The 24481-nt window shown below is 36.4% G+C and overlaps 1 protein-coding gene, 1 long non-coding RNA gene and 1 pseudogene across 2 annotated transcripts; 2 read left to right on the top strand and 1 right to left on the bottom strand.

The window, feature by feature from the left end:
* Positions 1 to 3001: 3001 nt before the first annotated feature.
* Positions 3002 to 5554, bottom strand: LOC132605980 (uncharacterized). The gene is made up of 3 exons (XR_009569525.1): positions 5100 to 5554; positions 4104 to 4154; positions 3002 to 3310 (listed from the first exon to the last, which is right to left on the bottom strand). It is a non-coding gene; the product is annotated as an uncharacterized LOC132605980 (long non-coding RNA).
* Positions 5555 to 9335: 3781 nt separating this feature from the next.
* Positions 9336 to 21111, top strand: LOC132607712 (7-deoxyloganetic acid glucosyltransferase-like; annotated as a pseudogene).
* A 1029-nt stretch (positions 21112 to 22140) lies between these two features.
* Positions 22141 to 23597, top strand: LOC132605977 (endochitinase EP3-like). Its single transcript, XM_060319274.1, has 2 exons — positions 22141 to 22462; positions 23125 to 23597. The coding sequence occupies exons 1-2, from the start codon at positions 22153 to 22155 to the stop codon at positions 23535 to 23537; spliced, it is 723 nt and encodes a 240-aa protein (XP_060175257.1). The 5' UTR covers positions 22141 to 22152; the 3' UTR covers positions 23538 to 23597.
* Positions 23598 to 24481: the final 884 nt, after the last annotated feature.

The following is a 24481-nucleotide window of genomic DNA, read 5'->3' as shown; positions in this document are numbered from 1 at the left end:
CATTTCTTAGGCAGTTTTGGAAACCGTTGCTAGGATTCATTACAGGCTATGTACTTCTTTGAAGGTCTCCATTTTATCACAAAATTAAAATACTAAATACTAGTGGTACTGTTTTGTGTTTTTATTAGGTTATTCAGTGTCTTCAACCTGGATATAACATCTAAAAATGTAGCTATACAACAGTCTGCGGGATACGGGTATGAGTTATCCTTCTGCGAAGTTTTCTTTGTTTATGTTTTGTTTTGTTCTCTAAGTGTTTAATTTTATATTTTTGGTAGTTGGTTACCGGACAAAGCTTCAAGACTCCTTACAGATGAGATTGGAAAAACTATTTAAAGACACACCTACTTGGGGCCAGATGTCACCAAATCGCTAGAGACAGATCTTTTATGCGTTTAAGGTAGATGCATTTATTATTTTTATTTAAGGGAAAAGGGTCAATTATACCCCTCTAGTTTAGAATCCAACTGCTGCACCTGGTACAGTCATATGTCAATACACATTCTTGTCCCATTGCTGCTTTCCTCTGTAGAATCCAACTGCTGCACCTGGTACAATCATATTTCAACTTTCCTGAAGAGTTTGATATGCCATGTAGAACTTAAACCTGCAAAAACGAAGCTACTGTTAGTGTAAAAATTTATCACGATGCCTGATGTTTGTTTTAATCAAAACCAAAGTGACAGTGCAACTCTTCACCATACTGGAAATTATCCATTCAACACCAGCACTTGCTATATCATTTCCTCTGGTAATATCAATAGCATTTTTCAAATTGAACCTAACTTGCACCAAATCCTTTCTCATTTGAATAGGATCATTAGGACAAACCTGCTTCAGCTTTATTGAACTCATGCAGTTTTTTAGGCTTATCAGCACACCAGCAGCATGCATAAGTCAATATTGCATAGAATCCCTGATGCCAACAGTATCAAACTTTCCAAATTTCCTCTTAATTGTCACTTTTATTGCATGCAATCTGCATTTCCAATTTCCTTGGCAAAAAACCAACCATTTTCCAAAGGAAATTCCTCCATACTTGAATCACTTGCTGCTCCAAACAGATCCCTACCAAATCACTGAATGAATAGCAACACCTATTTTGTATCAAATCAAGTCCTGAGTGCAAAGGATCACTGACACAAACCAACTCTGCTGAAATAATATGACACATAACCTTGTACCACAAAAATGATGCAGGTTTTTGTATCAACATTAGAACATACCAATCCCATATCATTTCCTACACTTATAAGATCAATGGAACAGTAAAAGCAACCAACTTTGACCCATATTTGAACCAAATCATTTCTAAAATGATTAATATCATTGGTACAAACAGTAACAGTATTACTAAAGCAACTTGCAAATTCCAGTGTTTTTTTGAATATTGACCACCTGATTCTGCTTCTTCTTACTTGAAGTTCCTTCATGTTGCATCATCTGTTTCTGAGCACCTAAATTTACCCCTTCAAAATCATTTTTTTTGCTTCAGGGCCTGTTACAGCCACCTGCAACTTTCCAATATTTTTCTGCCCTTGTGCAACTGGATTCTGCTTCTTTCCAGTACTTTGAAAATCATGCTGCATGTTTTGCTTCTGTACTTTTTGCTGCTGCTTATTTACTGATTTTTCTGGTGCTGAAACAGGAATCTTATCTACCTCTTGGATAATTTCTTGTTCACGTGCATCAACCTGATTCATTTCCTGCATATGCCAATCTGCATCTTGTATATTAGCACCAATCTGTGCCTTAGTGGTAAATTCCACATTAGGAACCACAGTCTGTTCCTCAGAACTGTTCTTGCCTTCAATCTCTTCACTTGAATTCTTTCCAAACATAATTTCCACCGGATCTGCTGATGCTGAAGAATCACTAGATTGTCTTGCTCAATATCATGCCCTCTTGCAATCTCACCTTCTTCAACCTGGTCACTCCACAATTTTCTATCACCACTAAACTCATTTACTTTTCATTGCAGGAAAAATGTGCCCGACGCCCGGAACATGAGAAGCAGCTAACTCAAAACTTCAAGAAAAAATCTCAGCGCTTACTATGTGACATGTTAGGAAGGGTTCGTGAATTTAACAAGAAGCCTAAGTGGATCCTTCCTGAAAACTATGAGAAGCTACTGCATTACTGGGCAACTAATGGAAGATTCTTACAACTGAGTGAAATAGGGAAGAAAGCTAGAGATTCGACCAACGGTCACTCCCTACACACTAGTGGGGCTATGAGCCAAGAGGCCGTGAGGTGGAAGCTGGAAAGTCTACCTTAAGTGTACTTGTAGGATTGTGAATTTACTTTATTTTCTTTATGTTTTATCAGTTTATTCTTTTGCAGGAACTAAAACGGGGGACGCCAGTGCCTTAAGATGAGGTGTGCATGATCACTCACGCGAAGAAGAAGACAAACACTAATGATCCAGACGAGTGGTGTAAGGAACGGGCTAGGTGGACCTACGTAAGCGTCCTTTTATTTTTCATATTTTTGTTTGTTAGATTAAGTTGTCTGTAGCGAGTGGCTTACTTGAAAACTGCTTGGTTAATGCATAGCTGATTGATTGCATCAATGTAGTCACTTCTCTATATCAATCAACAGACACAAGATGTAATTTCATCTAGTTCATCTAGTTTGTATATGGATTGAAGTAAACTGAATAATGGTTTGAGCTGGCATATAGGATGTGCCACCCAAGTTTAGAACATGTTGAAAGGAAGAACTAGAGATGCAGCCAACAAACTGTAGGAAACGGCGATCCGGCTCCTATCTCATTTTTATGCTTGATCTTTATTTTTGGTTTTGTAACATTCAAGTTATAGTGATGTTTCAATGATAGATCCTCTGAACCAAATTATGATACATATATTATGCATTGCAAATTGATGGTATACCTTATGTGTCACGACCCAACTAGGGGCCGCGACGGGTACCCGATACTTGTACCGAGCACCCCTTATCTCGTGTCGTACTTTTACTACTAGGTGGGCCGTATAGACTATACCGTATCTTTTTTTTTTTCTGTTGCTTAACGCTAACATTAATGGCATAATTGTAGACATGGACTTATAAACTTTGCTAGCACATTATACAACGACGAGGACCACAAAAGTACAAAACATCTGACTGTACATATCTGTCTACGAGCCTCTAAACAAAGTACATCTACATATACAAGAAGGACCGGTTCTACCGTGCCCGAATATGTACACAAAAGTAGTACCAAGAAACTGAGGCTCCGGAACAACTGGAGCGCTGCCACAGTACTGCTGATGGAGCTTCTAAGAGTCAAATCTGTCTACCTGTTGACCTGCGCGGCATGAAACGCAGCGTCCACAAGAAGGGACGTCAGTACGAGTAATGTACCGAGTATGTAAGGCATGAATAATAACATAAAAGAGATATAGCGCATGTCATGAAGTAGAAACACAACCTGTACATATAAGTGCACGTTGGCGGATACCATGCATGCTTAGCGCTGCGGAACGTGCAGCCCGATCCATATGTGCATATACTATAACGTATTGCTGCGGCACGTGCAGCCCGATCCATATACATATAATACTTTGCTTTCTTGGAAAACATTTCTTTTCATATATATATAACATAGAACATATCATATTGCCGAGGCGTCGGCTCCGATCCATTTAACCATATATCCCGCGTCCGGGCATCCCGCGTCCGGGACGATATCATGTACCATACTCCAACTGATCAGGTGGCTATGCGTCTATAGCGCCTTCTCTTTCCCAATCTTCCCCATATACATGTACATATACTTATCGTTCGATAAACGAAACAATTAAGAAAATCCGGGAATAACGGGCCCACCTCGGGTCAAATGAGGTGGCGTACACGATTTACATACGTTACATTTCATGACGTCACTTGTGAGAGTTTTAAGGTAGTCGGGTCCTATTTGTGCAAGTTCTAGATGTTTAGGCAATTTTTCAACATTTCATACAATATTTAATTCAATTCTACTGAATGAAAAAGGGGAAACTTTGGGTGCGGATTTCGGAGAATAGAGTTGTCCCCGAGGCTCGTATCCAACTTATTACGTTTAAGACATGCCATAGAAGGAAGGGTGAATCCTTACATACCTTTTCCGATTCATACACGTCTCCAAAATCAAGTTTCAAGTTCGCCAAAATCTACAATTTGGTCACAATTACCAAATGTTAATTGTAAGGCTTTAAGATTTCAATCTTAACCAATACTTGTCTACAAGAATTTGGGCAGCATCTCCCCTATAAATACACCATCCCCAAAATTCAACTTAGCCAATTTTTTAATCAACAACAATCCGGGAATTCAACCCGGCCAAACTATCAACACAATGACAACAACCATGACTACAAAACACAATATAACACAACTAGTCTTCTTTCCAACATAATGCAATAGCTTTCGTTCCAACTTCACATTTCCAAACCAATCTCAATATTTTTACATTCATTACTAATCAAGATCATTACAATCTAATTCGGAAGCATTTCATATCATTTCTACCAAATATTCACAAGATACACAAAATATACAAACTTTCCACCAAAACCATAATCCATCCAAAACTTCAAATCTTCAATCTACATATTCATAACATATTTCCATCTTCCAATTTCATCAACCATAATCATAATTTGCACCTTAATAATTTCATTTTCATAATTACATAAATCTACCATAAAATCACAAAACTTCTCATAACCACTTAACAACCAATCTTTCATGCCAATATGGACTATTATCCTTCCAAATTCACCAACTAACATAATAATTCACATTTAAAACTCCACTTCTATAATTACATAAAAACTTCATTAAAATCATATAATTTCCTATAACTATTCCCAATAATTTTCCATGCCAACTTGAACCATTTTCTTCCATTTCCAATATAAATTTCACCATAACCACAACTAGAATACAACATAAAATTCAACTCATATTATTTATACAACAATATACATATATGTCCACTTACATATATGCACACCCACTTTGTAAACTTCCATATTTCCATAAATTCTACTCATTTCTACATATTACAACATAAACCAACCTTCATAACATAATAAAAAAGGATTAATTCTTACCTTTTTCTACAATCTTCTTCACTTGACCAAGTTGTCAACTTGAAGAAACAAGTGTTCTTTCTTCCAAAATAATTACACCAAGTTGTAAAGGACCCTTTAATTGGTAGAAAATGATTTTTGAAAAAAAAAAAATTTTTTTTTTTTTTTGGTCTAGAGCTTGGCCGAAAATGGCCTTCTTATTCTTGCTCTTCTTTCTCTTGTTTCTCTCTTTCTCAATTGTCTTGAAACTTCTAAATGTTTCAAGACAATTTAATGATCCTTTATATTAATTATCACATGGGAAATTTATTAATTTTGTGGGCTTGGGCCATAAGATGGCCGGCCACCCCTCTCCTTTGGGCCTTAATTCGTTTTTTATTTTTTTGGGCCAACTCGGTTGATCCCGAGTTGGGCCTAGCCCACTGACCTTTCGACCTTAAAACGTCCATATCTCCTTGTACCGATGTCACCTGGGAACCCACGACCTATGGTTGGAAAGATAATTCAATTATCTACAACTTCTATTTCTTGGTATTTTCGAAATTCCAAACTTATAATACCGTTTTTGCCCCTAGAAGTCAGATCACCCGAAAACGTTTTCTTAAAAATATTCGTTTGGAGGACTTCCACTTTGATTTGGCCCAAGGGTCCTTCTTGAGTTGTGTTTAACTTCACATATGTGATTCATATGACTTTTCAGATGTCCCAAAAAAATCTCGATGTGTGGGCCCCACCTCAGCAAATAATCTGACGTTCAAAAATACGGGATATAACATTATGAAAATGTGATAACTATTTCATGGCTAATATGAAACTTCAATGGCAATTTGGGGAGAAGTTGTTGAAAGAACTCTCAGGTGAATGTGATAGCTTGAAGTCATTAGGACATGAAATACAATCTTCTTCAAGATGAGTAACAAAATGGGAAAAAGGTGTAAAATCCTTGAAGTCTCAAGCAAGTAGATTTTTCCTGGTGCCTTAAGTAATCTTTTCTCGTTGGCTAGATTTTTCAATCCGGGTATTACAGATTCAACATCTAAATATATTAGGTAGTATCCATAAAGTAACTAAAGAAAATAGCTATACCAGTTCATCAGTATTTGAAGATCTAGCAAAACCTATGCAAGTTGGCTTTCCCCGAATGCAAGTTGATATTGAAGGAAAGAAAAAATTGTTAGTAGTATTGATTTGTTTTCCTTTTAGTAGTATTAATTTCAACCCTGTTTTAGTTGAATTGTTAGTAGTATTAATTTCAACCAAGTTCTATTTTGGTTGTTTACTAAATGTTTGATAGTTTTTTCTGTTGAATTCGAGATTTAAGTTAGTTGCTAATTTTACCTTCTAATTTCAAAATCAATATCAACATTCAAAGGCAAAGTTTCTTCGTACTCAGCCACCCAACACACTGCTAACAGAAGAACAAATGGAGAAACAGTGGCTTGGGAGTGTTGGTGGTCCCATTAGATTTGGCACAGCTTATGGAATGCCACATTGTGCATTTCATCAATACCGATCTCCCCTAGAAGGCCTACATTATTCCCATACCGATTCGTTTAATAGAATGAGTGCTATGGCGAAGGAGCAAAAGATTGCTGAGCTATCTAGCCAGCTGTAGGCCTTGGAGGAAAGGGAGAGGCGGAGGGACGTGCAGTTTGACGGTATGAGGGCCCAATTAGACGCATTACTCGCTTCGAAGGGGATTCCCTCGTGTCCTGATGATGCTCGTAACCCCCAAACTCAATCTAGTGGTGCGGATGATGATGGGACTCAGGTGTCAAACACACAAAGGCATGTTTGAATGTTAATGTTGTGGTGGATTTGTGGATTGTGTAAGTGTTTTGTGGATGTTTGCGAGGGGTGAAGTAGTCTAATGTTGTAGACTAACTTAGTGTAGACTAGTTTAATGTTTTGTGGATGTTTGCAAAGATTGAAGTAGATTAATGTTGTGTTGATGTTTGCGAAGGTTGAAGTAGCTTAATGTCTCTTGTGAATGTTTGAATGACGTTTTGATTCAACTTTGAAGTAGTTTTGAATTGAATTTGATGTATTGGTGGTTGTAATATATGTGTTTGTTGAAGTAGCTTAATGTTTTATGTATTTGTAGTAGTTTGGTGAATTGTTGACAGCTATTTGAGCTGGTTTTAGTTGAACATAAAATTATTTTCATCTTGACAGGGGACAGCTGGAATAGCAGCTAGACCCTACCAATTTTTTGCAGAATACCGACCTCATGAGGTCGGTTTTATGCAAAATTTACCCAGAAACTGCAAATTACCAACCTCATGAGGTCGGTTTTCTGTAAAAATTTCCCAGAAAATGCAAATTACCAACCTTATAAGATCGGTTTGCTGCAAAATTCTCCCAGAAACTGCAAATTGCCGACCTCATGATGTCGGTTTTTTGCAAAATTTTCTAGAAATTGCAAATTACCAACCTCGTCTGCAAAATTTTCCAAAAAATTACAAATTACCGACCTCATGAGGTCGGGTTTCTGCAAATATTTTGCAAAAATTGTGAAATACCGATCTCACGACGACGGAAATCTAAAACAATATATTATATATTCATATCGGTAAACTCATATCATTATATTATTAATATAATTTACCGACCTAGTGAGGTCGGTACTTTATCTAATTAATAACCGACGTAAACAAATTTACCGACCTCGTGTGGTCGGTTTTTTGGGACCTCATAAGGTCGGTAATATTTCCGACCCACTCTTTTCCGACCTAATTTTGAGGGATGAGGTCGGAAATAGCCATTTTTTTAGGCCTTTTTTCCCGAAATTTACCTTTGTTTAGATAAGTGAATTTTATCTAACTAAAAAAATAATCATAATATATAGATGCTATTTAATTAAGATTAATTTAATAAAATTACCTTCTAAAGACGAGTGAAATTTTTAAAGGGTGCGCCCAAACAACTAAGACATATCATATAATATGGACCAGAGGGCCTAATAGATTAATACACTCCTTGTCCCGTTTTATAGACACTATTATGTTGTGTGTCTCAGACCCAGTCTGGAACATGATCAGTTCTTATTAGGTGGATTCACCCATTAATCCAAACCTGCTCACGTATAGCTAGGGACTGTAATGGAGATCATGGCCTTCTATATAGTTGTGCAATGTAGCAGTAACAATATGGCAGAAGCTTTAGCGGCTGTGTTTGGAGGGAAATGATGTACTCTTCAAGGATACACTAATTTCTTTCTTGAAACTTGACTCACAGGTGATAGCCAATATGCTCACTGGAAGGGCTACTTATAACAACCTCAAGATGAAGCTTATTATTGATAGAACTATCAAAGCTTATGAAAATAACAATGTGCACATATTTCACAATTTCAGAGAAGGAAATCAAGTGACGGATTCTTTAGCAAACCTAGCTTCAAAAGATGAATTGTATCCAGATGCATTTTACTTTTGATTAGCTCCCTAAAGAAGCTAAGAGACCATATCAGTTGAATAAATGACAAATTCCTCCTCCGTGATCTCAATGTTAATATCATGTTTAAGCCCACCTTTTTGTAACCATCTAGGTAATAATATATATAGAGGATGTGATATGTGACACAATTGGATAAAATAGAAAAGCTCTCTCCCTCTCTCTCTCTCTCCCTCTCCATATTCTTATCAATTTTCTTTGTGTTATTGCTTCTTATATTTTACAACACGTTATTAGCACGAATCTCTAATTTTACTTGCATCGTCACCTTCGAGAAAATACATACAAGCTAGCAAATGGGTTTGAGAAACAAAATTACTCTCAACAATATTTGTTCTCCTCGGTAATGGATAATTTTACACTATTCTTTTTCTATTTCACACAGTTTCAGTGGATACAACAAGCTTTGTCAAGTGAAAACAAAAATATAACAAGCTAATCTTTCATCTTTTCATGAAAGTGTGGAAAAAAATAATTATTATATCTCCTTTACCAAAAAAAAAAAATTACTATATCTCAAAAATAAGTGTCCAAGTGTTCGTGGTCAAATTGGACTAAACAGAGCATATTCTGGGAGTTACCTTATTGGAAGGATAATCTTCTACGACATAATCTTGATGTGATGCATATTGAAAAAAATTACTTTGATAATTTGTTTAACACTGTTATGGATGTTAAAGGCAAGACAAAAGATAACCCAAAAGCTAGATTGGACCTAAAGGAATATTGTAAGCGCCCTGAATTGATTATACCTACACCTATGTATTGCCTACCACGGGGCAGATCTAGATTATACCTACACCTATGTATTGCCCACCACAGGGCAGATCGCCTAGCACATCGGCCACTTTGTCTCCTTCTCCTTCTCCAGGTGGTACACCTCCCAGTGTATCTAATTTGCGCCTTAGAGATAGCAGTTCTGAGCTTGAGTCACTTCCATCCAATACTACACCAGCTCTTAGCCAGTCTCAGACCCATCCTCTTCCTCCTGCACCTGCACCGGTACCTGCACAGGCACCGGGATATCATGGTCTACAGCCGGGAGATACATATTCGATCGGTCGGGTTTTCATCGTGCCTGAGGGAGTTGGGTAAGATTGTCTTTTATTAAGTTTTCCTAAAGTTTTTTTCATCTTAATCTTATATGCGTTAAATTTTTTAACTGCAGGTACTATCCAGATCACGAAACTACAAAAGCCATACTGGATATTGTTTGGAGGCTTTATGGCGATCGGTTTTATACTTCATGGGGTGAAATCCCATATGATACTCGACAGACTATGTTTAGAGAGTTTAACCTATGCATCTTATTATACATTTCATAACTTGAATTTCCTTTTATATAAATCATCTAACATTAGCCATTTGATTTGCAGATGTTTTGTACATGGGATCCAATGGACAATGATAGGGTTGCTGCGGGCTTTGAGAGGAAGGGGAGTGCAAGGTTTTCATATTGGTTTTCGAGGGCTAGAAGGTATATGAGAAAGCCCCAATGGCTAACCAACGAACAGTGGGAGAAACTTAAGACATATTGGCAACTCCTGAGTTTATCGCCAAGTCTGAGCAGGCAAAGGCTGCCCGTGCGTCCCAGAAAGGTGGCTCTTTGCACACTGTGGGTGCAAGAAGTCAGGGGTACGTGGCTAGGACAATGGTAAGTAGTTTTATACTTTTAAAGTTAGATCAATATGTCATTATTGAGTTATTAATTATATCTTTAACTTTTTTTTTTTTTGCAGAAAAAGGCTACGGGACAGATGTTGACTCAGGATCAGCTATTCCTAAAGACCCATACAAAAATGAAGAAGCAGGAGTCGGATCCGATCGTATGGGTTGAGGATGGGGCTCGTGATTCCTATGTAAGTGATAATTTTATTATTTAAGTAATTATATATAAGTCTAATTATGATAAATTCGTTATATACTAAGTTTCGTTTTTTTAATATACAAACGAAATTTATGCAAGATGTGGACCAGTACAGTCAAACTCAGCCTAACCACCTAAGCCACCCTCCACCGGAATTAGAGCTAGATTTTTGGTGTAGAGCAGTTGGGGGAGTACAAAAAGGTAGAGCGTACGGTCTAGGCCCAAGGAACAACTTAAGTCGCCTTTGGTCAGGATTGCGAGCTGAAGGGTCTTCTCGACAAGCCGAGGGAGTTGATAGTGTTCAGGTTGCAGCTATGGCGCAGAAAATCGTAGAACTTAATGGGAAATTAGCTGAGACTGAGGCAAAAAGAGTTGAGGAAAGTAACTTCATGAAAGTGAACCTTGAATCGCTCAAGGCACAAGTTAAAATCCACATTGCATGTGAACCATTATGTGTGCCCCCTTCTCCCCCCTCCCCCCCCCCCCCCCCCCTCTCCGACCCAGAAGATGATGATGCGGATGATGATGACGGTGATTACGTAGCCCGGGCACCGGATGATCAATTGTAGTAGTTTGGATTTCATAATTGACTTATGTTTTATGGACTTATGTTAAAACTATGTAGAACTAGTTAATGGTACTTTTGGTTGGACATTTAAATATTTTTAAACTTTGAAGGTTTATTTAGATCGTATTTGATGTGTTTAGATAGTGTTTTATTGTTACTTAGGGTGATTTTATATGTTGTAGCTCTTTTAGAATTGGTTTGGAGCATTATGCTGGTTTTGAGCAGCTTTTGGTGTTGGTTTTTGTGTTGGTGTGGCTGTAGAAAATGCAGCAATTGCATGCAGGAAATTTTCCAGAAAACCGACGTAGTCCGTCGGTTTTCTTGAAATTAATTTTGTAAATTTTCCAGAAAACCGACTCAGTCCGTCGATTTTCTGGAAATTAATTCTGTAATATTTCCAGAAAACCAACGCACTGCGTCAGTTTTTTATTTAAAATAAAAAATTAAATAAAAAACCGACGCAGTGTGTCGGGTTTTTATAAAATTTATATTGTTTCTATTTAAATTTAAAAAATTAGAAATTAAAAAAACCGACGCAGTCCGTCGATTTTTTTTAATTTTTTTAATATTGGATAAAAAATCGACGGACCGCGTAAGCAACGCAGTCCGTCGCAAAAAACCGACGCAGTCCATCGATTTTCAGAAAGCGACGCTATGAAAACCGACAGACCGTAATGGATCGGTTACCTGTCGGTTTCATTAAAAAAACCGAAGCGGGCCGTCGGTTTTGGACAGTTTTTTAGTAGTGTTTTGAGGACAACAATTGTGGAGTAGTTTTTGCAACAAGTCTAGTCTTCAAGTGCAAGTGCAAGTGCAGAGGGCCGATTGCATATGGTTTACAAGGGGAAAATAACATAGTAATACTTGGGCTGAAATGGAATGAGAAATTCCATAAGTTGCTATAGTTTAGAGCGTAATTACGAAACATAACTATATTTTTCGTATTTACGAAACTTAGCTGTACAGTTGTAAGGCTGAAGAGCTATATCAGGCGGGGATCAACTGTATCAGCGAAAGAGGTGTATTAGGCGGCAGGTATCATGTGGGTATCAGTGCATACTATACCAGCTGAAATCGCGTGAAACAACTGTGTTAGCGCATACTGTACCAACGTATATGGTTACGCATTTGTATTGTGTAGTTCTACAAAACCCCAAATGTAGCTACGTTTTGTACTTTTTGAAATTGTAGCTATGTACCGTAACTACAGTCTAAATGTTAAATTATTCCTTAAATTATACTAGCTTGAACGGATTGGACGGATCATATTTTATGAGCTAATTTTGTCACTCCTACTTACGAGCCTAAAAGTCACCTTTATCAACACAATTCACAATCAAGAACGTCTCCTTCGTCACACCAACGTGCAATCTCGTTTCTAACAATATCCTGAATTCCGATTCCTCACAATATCCGATGGCCTCCCCGACGACCACCCGCGCTCCGTTGAACAATTCGGAGACATCATCACCTCCTCACAAATCATGGCGGAACCTTTTCTCAGGGAAATACTTAGTGATGTTGTTGAAACACCAGTCACATGTGTCGTATCAAATGGGCTGCTTTATTATGCAGTTGATATTGGAAATGAAATGTTAGTTCCTGTTATTCCCTTTCACACTATTAGCCCTTCTTGCCTCTGGGTTTATCTCTGTCTACCAAAACTCATTGAGGCAGGCGTTCTTCCCTTCAAAGGTATTCTTTTTCTCCTTTGTTTTGCTACAGTAATATTGATTTTTATTCCAATTGTTGTTTTTAGTAAATGTTACTCCCTCTATTTCAATTTATTTGTCTTAGTTTGACTTAGCACAAAATTTGAGAAATTAAAGAAAATTTTAAATCTTAAACTAAAGATATGAATAATGTAACAAAAAGCTATTTAATCTTGTAGTCTTAAACATGTGATGTTGAAAATAAAGAGTTGTTAAATTGAAAAAGAATAATTCTTTTTAAAACAGACTAAAAAGAAAAGTACGTAGACAAAATAATTGAAACAAAGAGAGTATTTTCAAAGAAAAAAAGATTTTTCTAACGTTTGATTTTAAATAAGTAATTATATTTCTTTGACTATAAAAATATGACACTTAATGTAAAATAAAGAATTTGAAATTAACTTTTTTAATACAGAAATATTTCTTTTTAAATAAACAGAAAAGAAAAAAGTCTCACATTAAATGCATGGAAGGGAATACGGAGTATATTAAGATCAAGGTCACGGCTAGGCACTTCTTTGACTTGCATTCATCTTTCTTTTCGTTATAGAGAGCATCCCAATGGGGTCCGGATTGCCTTCCGTACATTTAGCTCTCAGTATATTTTTAATTTATTTTGTTTAATAAGTAAGAAGAAAATATTGTTCCAAAAAGTATGTATATATAACACATGCAAATATTATGGTGATGGGGTGGTGGTCAGAATTAAAATACTATGTTTCAACTTTTACTCATCTTAATATTTAACAAGTTATATTTTATTAAACTAAAAGTTATGTGCTTATGTATACTACTTATTGCAATATTTATGAATTTTTATATATAAATTTATAGTATTCCGCATTAAAGTATAGGTTCATAATCCTTGGTACTCTACATCTACCTCTGGAGGAGGTGGGGGCTATGAGAGTGGATGTAGAAGCGGAAAAATGAGATGTCACTTAATTATGAAACTTGTCTTCTTTACTTTCATTTGGAAAAAGTAAAATAGGCAATAAAATGATAAAAACTGTATTCCTCCCTCTGTCTTAATTTATTTGTATGCCCTTTAAATATTTTAAATTGTTAATTATTTTGACTTATAGTACTTTTATGTAGTTATGAAATATGTAAATTATTTTTAAATTTTTTTAAAGATTGTGTATCCAAATTCATCGTCAAAATAAAAAAAAATTGACTTTTAAAATCTGAACGGTATCACGTAAATTGAAATAGGAGTTATCATGAATTCATGATTTCTTTGTTTTACTAGCTTTGACGTTCCCCATTCATATTAGGCATGCACCGGGTCTTCTGTGACCTCGATCACTGTTCCCAAGTTGGCATCAAACTCTCATTTGACTTACATTTTCCAGGGAATACTATTTGTTCCACTTTTGAAGAAGTCAATAAATTTGGAAAGCTACAATTGTAAATACTCATAACCAGAAACAACTTTATATTTTCTTCTAGGAAATGATTTGGATGCATTGGTAACACATATACCAGCCATGGAAGGTCTTCTCCGACAACGAGATCTTCCACACTTTTGTCTCTTGGATTATAAGACCAATGTATATTATCAAACCGTTTTAAAGGGCATTGACAGGATCCCACAAGCTCATGGTGTAATACTGAACACATTTGAGGATTTAGATGAGCCTTTTCTTTCTTGTATTGGTTCTTACACTTCTAAAACATATGCAATCGGCCCATTACACTTGCACTTGAAGACTAGACTTGCTGCTGAAACTACTTTACTATTGTTGTCCTCAAATAGTTTGTGGGAAGAAGACCACAATTATGTTAAATGGCTTGATCAACATTCTATGGGGTCTGTAATTTATGTGAGCTTTGGAAGACTAGCGGTTCTTTCAAGAGAAGAAATTTTAGAATTTTGGCATGGCCTACTAAATAGTAGAGTTAAATTTTTATGGGTCATGTGGCCTAACATTTTAAAGGGACGTGAATTAGACAATCAATTTATGAAGGAACTTGTAGAGGGTAGCAAGGAAAATGGTTACTTGTTGGTGGGTTTTTGGCTCATAGCGGGTGGAACTCAACATTGGAAAGCATAGTAGATTGTTGGCCTCAATATGTGGACCACGGAGTCACAAGTAGATTAGTAAATGAGTTGTGGGAGATTCGGTTTGATATGAAGGACATATTTGATAGATCCGTTGTAGAAAAAATGGTACTCCCTCCGTTCCATATAAAATGATCTTTTATGCTTTTTATTTTGCTTCAAAATAAGTGACACTTTAGGATTTCAAGAAGAAATTACTCATATTCTTCTAAACTTACTCTTATTTATAATCAAGAATCACTAAATAACTTTTCTTTTTCTAAACATTAATTCGGGGTAAGTTAGTAAAAATACTCATAATTTTCTAGGAGTAAGTAATTTCTTAAAGCGTGTGCATGAGCTAAAAGAGTCACTTATTATGGAATGGAGGGAGTAAAAGATCTTATGGGAACACATCAAGAAATCAGTTGAGAAATTATTGGAGTTTGCGAAATTAAGTGTCGGAGAAGGTGGCTCTGTTAGAAAATCAAGATGAAATGTATCAGATTTTGGGAATTTTTTCTGTGTGTCTATTTTATTGATCAATGCCTCATATATATACAAGTAGCTGAAGATCCTTCTACAAGAAATAGAAAATAGAAAACTAGTAATATCTAAACTATCTATGGACTAAGAATGCAATTACAGATTTTGTGTAACAAACTTTTTGTACACATACACATCCTAGAATATTCCTTGTACAATGCTGAAAATGACATTTTCAGGTATTGTTTGGTGTTGGGTTGATGTTATGGAAATTGGGCTGAGATCAGAATTTGGGCTGTGTTGAATCATTGGTCCAAAATAAATAAAACAAATTCATCAGCCCATTGTTCCATTATATCCATTTGAACAAAGCAATAATGAAGCCTCGTCTAGTCCGCACTCTATCTTCTCTTTCTCGGCTTCTTAGCTTCATCAATTTCATCAATGGCGATCGGAGATGGCTTCTTGCCAACATCCCCCCTCAAGTTGGGGGGAAGGGTCATAACACCCAACTTGTCCATTATTTCACGATGAGAAGCCCCAGAGAGAGGCTTGGTAAACAGATCTACCAGCTGATGGTGAGAAGGAACAAAATGGAGTGAAATCAGACCTGAGAGAAACTGTTGACGCACGAAATGACAATCCAAGTCAACGTGTTTCGTGCGTTCGTGGAAGACGGGATTACGAGCGATATGAATGGCGGCCTGGCTATCTGAATGAAGGGGAATTGGAAGTGAAGGAGGAGTGGAGAGATCATCTAGAAGTCGCACTAAACAGGCTGTAACTCGTCTCATCGATCTATACTCTGCTTCGGCAGAAGAGAGGGAACTGGACATCTGTTTCTTTGATTTCCACGAAATAGGAGCACCACCTAGTGTAATGAAAAAAACACTTACTGATCTTCTACTATCCTTGCAAGCAGCCCAGTCTGCATCGCAAAAGGCTAGTAGATCAAAAGAGGGTGTTGAAGATAAAAGAATACCTTGGCCTGGATCTTCCCTAAGATAACGAAGGACCCTCTGAGTAGCTGAGAAATGTGAAAGACAAGGCCTTTGCATGTATTGACTAAGACATAAAACTGCATAGGATAGATCCGGTCTAGTATTAGTCAAGTAATTCAATTTGCCAACTAAATGCCTGTACTCAGTGGGGTTATCAACAAAGGCCCATCATCAGCTTGCAATTTCATATAAGGGTCAAGAGGTGAGAACACACTTGATCCAGTGCAGTCAAATTCCTTAAGAAGGTCCATAGTAAATTTCCTTTGACTTATGATGAAACCTGAGTCTTCCCTGATTATTTCCATGCCCAGAAAATAGTTTATATCACCCAACATTTTGACTTTGAATTCTGTATTCAGAAAGTTAGTGACATCGAGAATTTCTGAAACAGCATCACCTGTGATTAAAATGTCATCCACATAGACTGCGATAATGGAAATGAGATCACCAGTAGTCTTGAAAAACAAAGAGTAGTCATTTAAAGAACTGGTGTATCCTTTGAAACTCAAAGCTCCCGCAAGCCTGGCATACCACTGTCGTGATGCTTACTTAAGACCATATAAAGATTTCTTTAGGAGACAAACATGTCTTGGTGAGGGAGGTTCCAGCCCTGCTGGGAACCTCATAAAGACCACCTCTTGTAATTCACCATGTAAAAAGGCATTATTGACATCAAGTTAGGAGACTTTCCATCCCTTCTTTATAGCAACCGTGAGTAGACATCGAATAGTGGTCATTTTGACCACTGGTGAAAAAGTTTCAGTAAAGTCTATTCCCTCTTGTTGAATATCCCCCCTTACGACCAGCCTGGCTTTTAGTCTCTCTATGGATCCATCTGATTTATGTTTGACTTTAAATACCCATTTACATGGCAAGGGTTTCTTCCCCGCAGGTAACTCCATTACTGACCAAGTGTTGTTCTCTTGTAGGGCTTGAATTTCAGCTTCCATGGCCTTGATCCAACCTGGGTGTTTGCTTGCCTCAGCATAACTAGTAGGCTCTAAAATTTGTGAAAAGGATTGGAGAAGAGCCTGGTTGGAGAGTGATAGAGATGCAAAGGAGAAAAGAGTTGGTGTTGTGGGATGAATGAAGCAAGAGCTGATAACATCAGTTAAGTGGATGTTGTTGCATACGAAGTCTTAAAGGTAAGCTGGTGTCTGTTTAATTCTGGTTGATTGTCTAGTGGGAATAGGAAGGATTTCTGCACTGGTTTGTTGAAGGTTAGGAAAAAAATTAGGGGAAACAGAGGGTACATTATGAGGAGAGGAGTGAGAGGTAGATGGTGAACCTGAGTGAAATCTGGGAGTGTTAGGTGAGTGTCTGGGTGAGGGAGGAGGTGTGTCAGCTAGTTGAAAAGGTGTAGAGATAGAGGTAGGTTGAGCAGGTTCAGTAGCAAGGTCAAGTGGTGGAAAAAGGGTAGGATTTGAATTAGGGATTTTGGCAAAAGGGTAGTGTTCTTCATGAAACTTCACATCTCTAGAAACAAACACTTTTCTAGTCTCCATGTCCACAACCTTATACCCTTTTTGAGTCTGAGAATATCCCAAGAAAACACAGGTTTTAGCTCTAGGTTGGAATTTGTCTCTGGATTGTGTTAGACTGGAAACAAAACATAAACACCCAAAACACCTAAAGTTGTTGTAGGATGGTGATTTTCTGAAAAGAACTTGATATGGTGATTTGTTCTTCAAGACCTTAGTAGGTAACCTGTTAATGATATGAGTGGCAGTGAGTATGCACTCACCCCAGTATTGGATAGGAACTTTAGACTGGAAGTATAGTCCTCTTGCCACTTCCAAAAGATGTCTATGCTTCCTCTCAACAATCCCATTTTGTTGAGGGGTAGCAACACAAGATGTCTCATGAATAATCCCTGCTGAATTAAGATAAGAAGCCTCTTGTGATCCTTTTCCAAGCTCTAAGGCATTATCTGATCTTATCCTCTTAACCTTTACTTCAAATTATCTCTCCACCATTGATAAGAAATCCTTAAGAACTGGAAATGCATTAGATTTAGTTTTTAGAAGAAAAGTCCATGTCCCTCTGCTATAGTCATCCACTATGGTTAAAAAATAGGAATAACCATTATAGGTAGCTGCCTTAAAGGGACCCCAAGTGTCAATGTGGATCAATTCAAATACTCTATGTGTTTTGATGAAACTCAATGGGAAAGGTAGTCTACTTTGTCGAGCTTGAGGACATATAGGACACACATAATCTGAACAAGAATGAAACTGAATGAAGTTTAAATTTCTCATTACTGAAAAAGGTAGGTGCCCTAGTCTGATGTGCCATAAGCTTACATTAGGAATAGCATTTGCAGACATACCAACAGAAGTAATATTACATTCTGAATTGGAAACTAAAGTAGAACTAGGGACAATTTTGGAGTGTACTCCTTTTGAAATTGAAACTATTTGTCTAGGAACTATGGAATTTCTTCTTTTTTGAATAGAAAAGACTTCCTTGACTTGGCTTGGCTCTAATTTAGTAGGCTTGAGTAGATAGAGTCCATCCCCCACTTCACCAAAAACTTGTTCCTTCCTCAGGGAAAGGTCCTGTAACACACATCCAGTAAGAGTGAATAAAAGATCACATTGAAGTTGTACACACAATCTATGAATAGACAACAAGTTGTATTTAAATTCTGGGACAAGCAAGACATTATTTAAGATGAGATTAGGAAGAACAGAGACACTCTCTATATGTGTAACAGAAATTCTAAAGGAATTGGGCAAACTTATATTCAGTGGTGCAGGCAGGGGTTTAAGGGTTAGGAAAGAGTTAGGATTGAAACACATATGTTCTGATGCCCCTGAATCAATGATCCAGGTGCTAGTGTTATATACTGCAAAGCATGAACCTGAGTATCTTAGAATAGTACCAGCCATGGCACTGGCATTGAGAGCTGAACATGATGAATTGGAGTGACTGAGCTTTATTTCTTTTAGCACCTGCTGGACTATCTCACTACACTGCTCCTTGCTAAATTGATTTCCCTGGTTAGGGGTGAATTGGGTTGGTTGAATAGCAGGTGTGAAGTTCATGTCCTCAGTTTCTTCATTTCCTATAGCAGCATTTCCTCTGATATTGTGTCCATATTCTTTTGACTTGGTGAATTCAAAATCTTCAGGGAAACCATGAAGCCTAAAGCAGTCATCATGTACATGTCCTACCTTCTTACAATAGGTACAAGAAACATTAGGATTGTACTTTGCTCTTCTCTGTTTGAACCTCTGGTTACCTCCACCTCTTGTAGGTTTAGCACCACCATTTCCATTCAATTGAAAACTGTTTCCTCCCTTGTTAAGTTGATTACCAGGTCTGTAGTTTCCCCTCATTTTCCCAGAAGCCATAAAAGAGGCAGAATCAGCTGGGGTGCTGAATGCAGTAATACTAGCCTCTCTTTGATTTTCATCTTGCAATAGCAAGGAATAAGCAACATCCATTGTTGGCAATGGATTCATCATGATAATAGCACTCCTAGCTTGAGCATAAGCATCATTGAGACCCATAAGGAAGTGGATTAACCTTTGATCTTCTAGAGATTTCATTAGCTTAGCCTTACCTTCACATACACAGAGACAGGTGCAATATGAGGCAAGGTTGAGAGAATCTAACTCATCCCATATCTTTTTAAGCTTGGTAAAATACCCAGCTATGTTGTTGTTACCTTGCACTAGAGTTGATAATTCCTTCTGAAGTTAATAGAGCTTAGCTCCATCCAGCTTTCCAAATCTTTGTTCCAAGCTATCCCATAGCTCTTTAGCTGTTTTTGAGTAGATAACACTATATCTAATATCTGGAGATAGTACATTCAAAAGCCATGCTATTACCATATCATTTAAACAACTCCATTGTTCATAGTCTTTAGATGTGAGATCTGGTGTTTTAATGCATCCATTAATGAATCCTAATTTCTTCTTTGCAGACAAGGCAATGAAGATAGATCTTCTCCATCCAGGAAAACCTCTTCCATCAAATATGGAGTGAATGAGGTTCATTCCAGGGGAGTCCGAAGAATTGAGGTGATATGGATGACTTACATCATAGGTCACCACTGTGTTATTTGTGTCTTTAGTGGCATCAGCTGGTGCTGGATTGTTAGCCATTTTTGTCTAGATTTTGTGGGTAGATGAATCTGATGTAACAGTGAACAAGATGATGACACAGAAATTGAGAAATGGATCGAGATTAATGCTCTGATACCATGTTAGAAAATCAAGATGAAATGTATCAGATTTTGGGAATTTTTTCTGTGTGTCTATTTTATTGATCAATGCCTCATATATATACAAGTAGCTGAAGATCCTTCTACAAGAAATAGAAAATAGAAAACTAGTAATAACTAAACTATCTATGGACTAAGAATGCAATTACAGATTTTGTGTAACAAACTTTTTGTACACATACACATCCTAGAATATTCCTTGTACAATGCTGAAAATGACATTTTCAGGTATTGTTTGGTGTTGGGCTGATGTTATGGAAATTGGACTGAGATCAGAATTTGGGCTGTGTTGAATCATTGGCCCAAAATAAATAAAACAAATTCATCAGCCCATTGTTCCATTATATCCATTTGAACAAAGCAATAATGAAGCCTCGTCTAGTCCGCACTCTATCTTCTCTTTCTTGGCTTCTTAGCTTCATCAATTTCATCAATGGCGATCGGAGATGGCTTCTTGCCAACAGGCTCATCGTACAATAACCTCGAATCTCTCATTGATGACATCAAACGGTTGGTTAGAACCAGAAAGAATTTGGAAACATAAGAATTTGGAAATGTGTTTGTGCTGATCAACTTATGTTTTTTCGTTTCTTCGTTACTTTAACATTTTGTTAATTAGAATTGGTCATAACCATCTTGCCAAAGTTATAAGAATTGATATATGCACTTGTCGGCATGATACATATGAAGATATAATTGATTTTATTATAATTAGTTTATTTCCTTGTACTATAGGATTATATATTTATTTTCTTTCTTTGTGAATAAAATATTTAATTTTCCTAGTTGATTCTCTATGTGTGATCTTTTTAATCAATTTTGTTTCCTTCTTAGTTATGTTTTTTTAGTTTAGGTTAAACACACACTCTCTCTCTCTCTGCACCCCTCTCTCTCTTGAAGTAGAAATATATGAATCGTATTTTATAAGAAGAGAAATCGAGATGATTGGAACGGTTTCAGATAGTCTAATTTTATTTATACGTACATAGTAGAATAATAAAAACGATTGTATGATACAAAATTTCTTAAGAAACCAACTCAACCTAACTATTAACACTCCTATATATAATTGACGAATATTTTTATTTTTTCAACATGCATATTCACCGAAAATATAGTAAATGGATATTGCCTATTTTCTAGTGAATTTTAGTGCTACATACTCATTTGAAATACTTCAACATTACTCCAACAGTCTCTATAATACTCGTACCTTAATCTAAATGAGTAGTTTAACGTGTTATTCAGCCAATTCTACAAAATTAAAGGTTATCCTAACATATTAAACAAGTTAATTTTAGGAATTCAAAATATATTTAATTACGTATAACGTATCTTCATGTTTTTGGCCTTTCTAGGAATAAGTTTTTCATGGAAATTTCATATATAAGAATATATGTAAAATTGCAATTTATGAATCTAATGCATCTTATCTGGTGGTATGTTCAATTCTAGAAGGAGAAATGTATAAGTTCAAAAGTGAGAACGCTTGCCTTTTTGACTTGCAGGTTTAGAGAAAAAGCTATTCCTAACATTAATGACCTTTTGACTCAAAAAAGTCAGAAGTCAGCCCACAAAAAAAGGTTTGGTCAATATAATACATTTCAACAATAGTGGCTTACTTATAATTAAAATTATTAATAATTTCTCACCTTTAAATATCTCTGCCTTATTAGACTTTCCTCCACACTTGTCAACTGATTCATACAAAGATGAACTTCTCTTCATCAAGAAAACATTACTCATATTTCTTTTTTCTTTTTGCATTAGCTATAGTAGTTGATGTTCCAAGATTAATCTTGGCACAAAACATTACTCATATTTCTGATATTGTCTCTGATGCATTCTTTAATGGAATAGCTGATCAAGCAGCTTCTAACTGTGAAGGAAAAGGGTTTTATACAAGGGCTAGGTTCTTTGAAGCTCTTAAATCTTATCCTAATTTTGGAACTGTGGGTTCTACTGATGATTCTAAGCGTGAGATTGCTGCTTTCTTTGCTCATGTCACCCATGAAACTGGACGTAAGCTTTGTACTTGCTTTTCCATTAATTCCTGCTGTAAAGTTTGCTGGTGAAAGTACAATAAACTATAGTTGAAAAAATAAAATGAACAATAAATATATAAATAAATATTCAGGCTGAGGCGCAGATATCTCGCTCCCTTTAAGAAATTTTAAGCCTACTGCGGAATAATCTTCACCGGTTCAGCAATATAACTCTTACTTGTCCCAACAGCCTTACAATATTTTATAACTCAAATAACTCCAGATTAGTTGAAGATACCAAAGCCGCACCAATACAAAAGAGTTTACATAGTTTGAGGTCTACATCCTGCCTAGGAGAATTTCATTTGTCTGGGAACACTTAAAGTTAAAATATCAATTTGAGACAAAATGACTTAAACCCGCTTCTCTACTGTTTATTTTTCGCGGATTCTCCTTGAATATTTGGCTCATACATTCGCAAAATCATTTTTAATACAGAGTTTCAACTACCGAAATAGCACCTTCATGAAAATTAGTCGAACCTTTTTTATAGACGGAACACCTAATTAAAGACCACCCTAAACTTGGGGGTATTTTTAGACCAAAAAGTGAAGGGAGGGTATCTATGAACCATTTTCCATACTTTTTATTTTAATTTAATTAACGTACGACTAATTTTGTGTTTCGTTTTACACACAGACATGTGCTACATAAATGAGATAAATGGTCCTTCCGGCGACTATTGTGATGAGAACAACACAGAGTACCCATGTGTCTCAGGCAAGAACTACTATGGTCGTGGACCCATTCAACTATCATGGAACTTCAACTATGGACCTGCAGGAAAAGCCATTGGATTCGATGGCCTAAATGATCCTGACATAGTGGCAAGAGATGGTATTATTTCCTTCAAGACAGCCTTGTGGTATTGGATGAACAATTGTCATTCTCTCATTACTTCCGGCCAAGGTTTCGGCCCAACTATTCGAGCCGTTAACGGTCAGATTGAATGTGATGGTGGCAACCCTCAGACTGTTGCTAGAAGGATTGAGTATTATACTCAGTATTGTCAACAACTTGGTGTCGAGACTGGGGATAATCTCACGTGTTAGGACCCTAGACAAGTTGGCATGATACAACAATATACATGAAATATTTGCGAAACTGCTTCATGAAATAGAGCCCATTACACTCCTTACAAATCCCCCCCCCCCCCCCCCCCCCCACTGCCCATCATCATATTCACAATTCAAAAAATAACTGCTTAACCACAGTAACATTAAAAATTGCGAATAACTGATAAATTTGCAACTTGTGTTTTACTTGCAACAAAGAAGGAGCCCAAAAAACTGTTTTTTACTACTTATATTTTTCTGAAAATTAAATTTGCAATAAAAAAGATTTCTGAAAATAAAATTTGCAATAAAAAAGATCCAAAAAATCGTATTTAATTTTTTGAAATTTTAACCGTGCATGTGTGTGTTTGTGATTAGTTGGGTAAATGGGCAAGTGACGTGCACTTGGGTTAGTTTTTATTTAGATTATTCTTCTTCTTCTTTTTTTGGGGGTAGCGGGGGCGGGGGGGGGGGGGGGGGGGGGTTCTATTTATCATTTTATTTTATTAGCTTTGTTGTTTTTTCTGACTTATATTTTTTTGAAAATAAAATTTGCAATAAAACAGATCCAAAAAATCGTATTTAATTTTTTGAAATTTTAACCGTGCATGTGTGTGTTTGTGATTAGTTGGGTAAATGGGCAAGTGACGTGCACTTGGGTTAGTTTTTACTTAGTTTATTCTTCTTCTCTTTTTTTTAATTAGCTTCGTTGTTTTTTCTATTTCTTTTTTAAAGATAAAAATAAAAATAAATGTAAAGATAAAATAGGGTAGTAAATCTTGTTAATAAAAAATGTGTTTGTTTTTCAAAACAATTTCAGATAATTTATGTTCTAATCTAAATTATTTATCTTTTAATTTAAATTAAATCCAATATATAGATGTGTATGTTTCCTTTTAAAAATTAGATATTTAATTATTTTTAAAATTTTAAAAACAATA

Source organism: Lycium barbarum, chromosome 8 (assembly GCF_019175385.1).
Source record: "Lycium barbarum isolate Lr01 chromosome 8, ASM1917538v2, whole genome shotgun sequence".
Taxonomy (NCBI): domain Eukaryota; kingdom Viridiplantae; phylum Streptophyta; class Magnoliopsida; order Solanales; family Solanaceae; genus Lycium; species Lycium barbarum.
The sequence above is the reverse complement of the archived record's forward strand: the minus strand, read 5'-3'. Positions and strand labels throughout refer to the sequence as shown.

What these genes read in the sequence shown, in the direction of transcription:
- LOC132605977 (XM_060319274.1), top strand. Translation starts at nt 22,153, where the DNA reads ATGAACTTCTCTTCATCAAGAAAACATTACTCATATTTCTTTTTTCTT. An exon ending in TGTCACCCATGAAACTGGAC is followed by an intron (nt 22,463 to 23,124) that starts GTAAGCTTTGTA and finishes TTTTACACACAG; the next exon opens with ACATGTGCTACATAAATGAG.